Source organism: Aedes aegypti, chromosome 2, assembly GCF_002204515.2.
Source record: "Aedes aegypti strain LVP_AGWG chromosome 2, AaegL5.0 Primary Assembly, whole genome shotgun sequence".
Lineage (NCBI taxonomy): Eukaryota > Metazoa > Arthropoda > Insecta > Diptera > Culicidae > Aedes > Aedes aegypti.
Genome location: NC_035108.1, coordinates 262,273,313 through 262,280,466, shown reverse-complemented (window position 1 = coordinate 262,280,466; position 7,154 = coordinate 262,273,313). Strand labels below are relative to the sequence as shown.

The 7,154-nt window shown below is 36.8% G+C and overlaps 1 protein-coding gene across 1 annotated transcript; it reads right to left on the bottom strand.

Moving 5' to 3' along the window:
• Nucleotides 1-306: 306 nt before the first annotated feature.
• LOC5570916 (anamorsin homolog) lies at nt 307-6,310 on the bottom strand. The gene is made up of 5 exons (XM_001653345.2): nt 6,039-6,310; nt 5,772-5,969; nt 753-938; nt 564-688; nt 307-494 (listed from the first exon to the last, which is right to left on the bottom strand). The coding sequence occupies exons 1-5, from the start codon at nt 6,178-6,180 to the stop codon at nt 381-383; spliced, it is 765 nt and encodes a 254-aa protein (XP_001653395.1). The 5' UTR covers nt 6,181-6,310; the 3' UTR covers nt 307-380.
• Nucleotides 6,311-7,154: the final 844 nt, after the last annotated feature.

The following is a 7,154-nucleotide window of genomic DNA, read 5'->3' as shown; positions in this document are numbered from 1 at the left end:
TCCTGTCAATCTCAATGTTTCTGTGGGTCTTCTTGAGGTTTACCAAAATTCAAAATAGATAAATTTAATTCGTGGTCATCAGCACGGTTAAACACCTTTCGCATGGCTTTGTAGTTCCAGACGTTACCACTACGCTAAGGAAGGCTTCTTCATATTGATTTGATGAAAATGGATGAAGTTTGATAAAAATGGGCGGAAGTTTTAATCCAAAAACATGCAAGTTCAGTGATAAAGCAACCATGCAAAAAAGTGGAATCGCAAGTGGTTTCGCAAGGAATGTCATCTCAATAATTCCCCTTTTTAGCATTATACTTCATCAAATTCAACTGTTATTCTCGTTCATTCCTCAAATCTTAGTTACATCATACCTGAAAGCTATCCTAAATGTCGGCGCGCATCTGTGTGTCCGTCAGTTGAATCTTCTCACCAGGCTTAAAGGCTGGCATGCCAAGGTACGGACAGGTGGCACAACGGAACGCATCTCCCAGGTAGCACTGCAAAACAATATTACCAATAAATTGATGCTCTGAACAAAACGGATAATTCAATGGAATCTAGCTTACACTTCCACAAGAGGACTTTGGTTCACTGTTAGCTACAGCAGATCCTTTTGTTTCCGCCTCAAGTTCCTCGGCTAGACCGCAAGAGCAGTCTTTACAAGCCTTACGTTTGCCGGTCGTTCCGCATACTGAAATAGGAAATCATTCATGCATTAAACTCATGATGCCGCCTGTTACAAATGCTTTGAGAACCTCTCAGTGATTCAGCTGTCGGTTTGACCTTGTCTTCCTCGTCCAATAGCTCATCTTCGTCTATGCGCTCGTCATCATCGTCGTCGACATCCAGTTTCCAAACGGCGGCAACCTTCGCTTTGTTGCCACCCAAGGAAAGTTTCGCGGCCGACCCGATTTCGTAGTTTGGCTTTTCTCCGACGAATACTAGGTTGAGAGAAGAAATCGCATCAGTTCTCCCACAATCAAATTACGTGACAAGATAACAGTTCAACAGGGCTGGTAGCGGCTACGTAGCAAAAAAAAACGACTAAAATGATCAAAAGTGTTACCAAATAGTGACTTCAAAACCATAAATAATTCACTTAAAATAACAGGTAATACAATGTAACTATATTATTAAGCATGTAACTAATAGGGTGATTCAACAAATCGATTTTGCTCCACACCGATTCTAGATCAAAATTTTGGTGTACATTCAAAATTTGAGCTCATTTGGATGAAAACTGAGACTGCATAAGCCCTTCAAAGTTTGTATGGAATTTACTATGGGAAAAGCATGCAATTCATTCAATCGATCATAGCGTTTTCCCATGCGCTCATGAGAATAAAAGCAACGCTGATATACTGTTTGATACATTCATCAGCTACAACTTTGCCGAAGACCGTTTTCAAATCGAACGTCTTAGTAATTAAATATTGATTTAGGGTAATTCGCCAATTGTTGAACGGCAAAAATGCTCGCTAATGTTGAACGCGCCATAAGAAATACATGGACTATTCAACAATAGGCGAGGTTTTTGGCTGTTCAAGATTAGGCGAATTGCCCTATATCCTATCGGAAATTCTTCAATAGTGCTTATTTATCTACTGAACAGGCAACATTGCTGCATCTGGCGCGAAAGATAGCACACACAAATCATGGCTACTATGTTTCACTGCATATATGGCGGCATCCACAAATTACGTAACGCTCTAGGGGGAGGGGGGGAGTAGGCTCAAGCGTTACGGCTCATACAAAAATTTAAAAATTTTCATACAAAAAGCGTTACGGAGGGGGGGAGGGGGTCAAAAATTTCCAATTTTAGCGTTACGTAATAAATGGATGCCGCCTATGATATATCCAGCGATGCATGCAGAACAGCTCAGTTATTACAGCCAAAGATTTGCAACTCATGCAAAAACCAATAACTAATTACTGAGGCGACCGATTAAAAACGGTCTGCTGCAAATTTGTAGCTGAAGATTTTATCTAACAGTGTCAGCATTGCTATAATCCTCAGGAGCGCATGGGCAAACACAATGACCAATGGAATGAATTGCTTGGTTTTCCTATATAAACTTTAAAGGCCTTGTGCAGTCTCAATTTTCATCCAAATGAGCTCTTTAGAGGGCACTCAGAATTTTATCTAGAATCGATTGTGTGGAGCAAAAAAGATTTTTGAACCACTCTACACACTTAAAAAAATTACGGATTACGGTGAAATTTCACCGTAATCTCAACAGCTGAAGCTTCGGTGAAAAATCACCGAACAATCGGTAAAATCTTTGAACGAGATCATAAAGAAGAATAAGAAAATGGACCAGACCGGGGATCGAACTCCCGACCTACCGATCAGGAAGTAGGCTTGCTATCACTAAGCCAGCTTACACTGCTTGTTAATGATGTGCAAAAACTGCAACAAAAGGAAGCTCATGCCTGCCAGAGCGACTGTCACACGATTTCACAGAAGTTCGGTGGAAATAATGCGGTTACCGAACTGTTCGTTAGTATGTCACAGGGTTACAGTAAAATTTTTTGTTTCACGGATTTTTTCCGGTAAAATAATAGATTTCACGGATTTTCTCCGGTAAAATAGTTGATTTCACGGATTTTGTAGGTAAAATAGTTGATTTCACAGGATACTGCGATTTATTTTATGTGTGTTGTAACTGTATTATTAAACATATTAATACCGTTTATGTTATAACTTTGATGAATAACTGAAAAAAGAGTTAAATTGAGACCCAACTGGAAGAGATCAAACCGGAATAAAAAATAAGCAAAACGAAACCACAAGATACGTGTTGGATTCCTCATGAAATCGTGACAATAATAGGACAAATAATACTGTTCGCATTTCAGGTATTTGCCCAAACATTTTGATGGTACTCTTTAGATTTAGATAGATAGATAAAGATTTCTTTAGATTTCTTAATTTGAGAGATTTTCAGCTCGAAAAACATAAATTAAGAGACTCCTGAAGAAATTTAAGAGGCTCATCTCTTAAAGTTCCTCAGGCTTTCATTTAGTGATTATTTTTTATGGAATCCTAAGGATTTTCCTAAGGAATTCATCAAAGAACTTCGTTTCGGATATCTCAAGAATACAACTTGGTTTTTGCACAATATAATCACAAAAATTGACCCTGAGACCATCAGGAATTCCTTTGAAGATTCTTTCAGATATAAGAATAAGAATAGAATAAGAAGAATAAAAAAGTCCTAAGTTCTCCAGGATTTTATCCGGTGATTTCACTAGGACATCTTCCAAGATTCTCGTTTCGAATTTCTTCAAAAATTCAAACAGAAATTTCTTTAAAGATGCCGCCAGGGATTCCTTACAAAATTGTCCTCTAGAATTTCTTTGAGATTTCAAATAGGTATTTCTCTAAGGATGTCTTCAGGAATTTTCTTTACGAATTCCTACAGCAATTCTTTGAAATTTCTCAAGGAAGTCTTTAAAGATTTGTCCAAGTATTCTTCCAAGAATGTTTCCAGGCATTTTCATATATTAATGTGAATGATTTTTTCAGGAAATATTCAAAACAATCCGTGTGGTATTTCTAAAGCAAATTTTAAAGTAACCTCTGATGAAACTTGTGTAAGTTTCTTAAGCCACCATTGATGAACAAATTGTTTTGTTAGGATAGTTGAAAAATCGAATCATTTGAAACTCTTGATAATATCATGCAGGATTTTCTGAAGGAACTAATTGAAAATCAACGGACGGAATCCCTTGGAAAAATGTATGAAAATATGCTGCAGTGTTATTTGGTATGGAACCTCAAATAAACTTCAGATGATTCTATGGGATTTTTTTGAGAAATTCCTAGAAAAAATCTAGACGAACTCATAGATGAAATACAGGTTCAAATTTGAGGAATTATTTGAAAAGTTCTTAAGAGATTTTCTCGTGAAAAACCCTTCGGGAATTTTTGGAGAAATTCTTAGGAGTTACCGTGGAGAAAATGACGTAGAAAGCCTTGACGAGTTTCTTGAAAAAACTTTTTTTGAGAGAAATTCAGTAAAAATCTTTGGAAGAGCTCCTAGAGTAACAACTGGAAGATTCCATTTAAAGGATTAGTGGAAAAATCTGGAGGAATTCTTACGATAGTGTTTGGATTTTTTTTTTTCAAAGATCCCTGCCAAATCACTGGAGAAAGTAACGTTGAAGTACTAGAGAAATTCGTGGAGCAAATTCTGGAGAAATGTTACAAGATATTCTTTGAAAAATCGTTGGAAGAGTATCTGGGAGAATTGATAGAGTAATCTGTAGAAGAATTTCTGGAGAGATCTCTGAAACCACTAGGCCAATTTCTGAGTCTTTTCCTCGAGAAATCTGAAATGAAATTCTTGAATAATAGGCATCTAAAAATCGTAACAGGTATCGCTGGAGCCTGCTGAATTTTGCACCCAAATTTACGGCAACCAAAATAAAGAAAAAATAAACTTTAGAGAAAATATGGGTGCAAAATTAAGACTTCCGAGAATCTTCATTTGAAATAGACTTTTTAAATACTTGCTTTAAAATAGAGGTCAAATCTTCCTGCTACCAGCCCTGAAATTGATAGCTTCGAAATTTTTTAAATTCATATTCACGGTAGCCAATATATTTTGGACCTGGAAGAGACACTGAAAGTATTCTAGAAGGAATCTCTAGAGAATTCGATAGAAGAATTCCTGAAGCTTTCCCTCGAGGATTCTAAGAAGAAATTTCCACTGAATAATCGCGTGAGTCAATTTTTTTTTGAAACTTCTAGAACTTTGTGGCTGGATTTACTACAAGGAAAAAACAAAAAAATAGTGACTTTCGAGACCATTTCTCGCATAACTTCTGATCTCGCCCTAAAAGCCATTGGTAACCATGTGTGTAGCTCGTTGTTTCTGAGCATTTGAATGGATTTTATTGCTATTTAACAACGCTATGGGGAAGAAAGGATCATTATCTACCTGCCCGTGATGTTGAATTGAATTGAATTGAATTACTTTTTTATTGAAGGGATTTTCTGCCGTAGGCAGGTTCATCCCCAAGCCCGTGATGTTGGTTTGGATTAGAAATCCTTTATATGAGAGATTCGCGGAAGTTGACACTTCTGTCAAAGTGTGAGCCAATCGAGCAGCGAGTGCTGTCAAAGTGTGAGCCAAACGAACATGCGTTATGTATGTTTTGAACTTTTCTTGAGAAGTAATGTAATCCGTTTGAAATTATTTCGGTAAAAGTAATTTTGCACGAAGCAAAAATATGAAATGTTTTTCTATTTTAAATTTTTGTCAATTCAATTTTTAGTTGCTGATGTTTTTAACTGTTTATTAGCTTGGATATGTAACTCAAAGATCTATAACGAAACAAAATACACTTTTTAGCAATGAGGAAGTCATGTCCGTGTTACAATATTATTCTCGACGCCGAGCAAAAACAGCACTGCTGGTCTGTTGCCAAATTATTCCATTTTACTTCCGCTTATCTCTCTATAAAGGATCACTAGTTTGGATGCTTATTCCTTCTTTTGCTCAGAAACAACGAGCTACACAGGTGGCTACCAATGGCTTTTAGGGCGTTATCTCAGAGTATGCGAGATTTGTGTTAAATAAAAACTTTAGTTTAGAAACCTACTATTAAAAATAGATTTTTAGAAACTTTCATCAAGTCACTATTTATCTAAAAAAAAATCTTCTGCCACTCCTGAAATAGTGACTATTTAGTGACCAGCTCAAAAATAGTGACCATGTCACTAAAAAGTGACCGCTACCAACCCTGGTCAGATAACAGTTTCATACCATTGCCATCCAGCGATGTAATGTTGATAAAACCAGACAGCAGCAAATTGGAACGGGTAGCTTCGGCATTGGCTGAGTCATCCTTGAACACAACCTTTCCCTTCGGTTTGACCAGCTTGAGCAAACTTGAAGCCATCTCGGAGTTTCCCGAGGGGACGTTCGCCAGCACCACATCGAACTGGGACGGTGTGTAACCAGCTAATCGGAATGAACGAAAGTGTTATTTAGATTAAACGGTTGACAACATTTTAATGAGACATCACTCACCCAGCAGAACGCGATCTGCATTCTCTACGTTCACTTGCACGTTTGGAATGGCTTTCAGTCGGTTTACTTCCTGTTCGATTTCGCCACTGATGGCCCCATTCCATATGTAGAGTACGTGATTATTTTCCTGTACGAAGTTCATTTTGTGTGTATTTTAAAATGTGGAACTGATTTCAAATCAAAATAATGTAAGGAATATGTTAGAGAACTGAACTGCGTTGCACATAAGCTGAAAACTCTTTGATCTTTGCGTGAATAACATGACAGACCCGCAGATCGGCTGACGATGGTGTCATAACAAAATTTAATCGATCATTGTCGCCGCAGGGCTGTAGCTATATCCAGCTTCTCAAATGATGATGATTCGAGCAGTTTGGGGTCGTCCATAAATGACGTAGCTTTTTTAGGGGGGAGGGGGGTCTCCACGAATTTGTGACGATGTGTGACGAGGGGGAGGGAGGGGTCCTAGCTAGTGGACGTAGCATTTTGAATCACGTCGGTAAAATGAGAGGCGCTGAAAAAAATGACACGTAATTTGACTATAAAGTTGGGTTCTAAAATGATGATTCAGCTTCAACACATTCCTATGACAAGATTAAAAAAAATTCAAAGAAATTTTTGATTTTCTGTGTTGCAATCAAACAGATTTTTTGAACACTATGTGATTATGTGAACATTATATTCATGTATTAATCTCTTAATTTATAAATATATATAAATTGAAAGATAAATAAATTAATTAAAAATCAAGGCTTTAAAGACTTGGAAAACATTGTTTTAGTTCTATTCATATTTTCTGTTAAAGCTTATTTCTTTAAAAAACATATGATCGCTCTGGCAAATATTACATTACATTAAAACAAGATATTAATTCCGTGTATTATGCTCTCAATGTTGCAGAAGATCTCCACCCAATCAACTCATCGATTTGTTTTGATATATCAATGCTCTTGATGGAATAGCCTGAACTAAACTTGATGGAAAAACCTGGACAACAGATTTGAGTGTTATCGAAATTGTTCTATCATTCAATTTTATAATAACTCGGTAATTTGAAGGAAGATTATTTTTAGTAAATAATTGTTGCGTTATAGGTTGTGTAAGATTGTTTCAGTA

Excerpts from the sequence above, each read along its gene's own strand:
- LOC5570916 (XM_001653345.2), bottom strand. The coding sequence starts at position 6,180 with ATGAACTTCGTACAGGAAAATAATCACGTACTCTACATATGGAATGGG. Across the intron at positions 5,970-6,038 it reads TGCAGATCGCGTTCTGCTGG|CTGGTTACACACCGTCCCAG; the intron begins GTGAGTGATGTC and ends CATTCCGATTAG. Across the intron at positions 689-752 it reads GACAGCTGAATCACTGAGAG|TATGCGGAACGACCGGCAAA; the intron begins GTTCTCAAAGCA and ends TTCCTATTTCAG.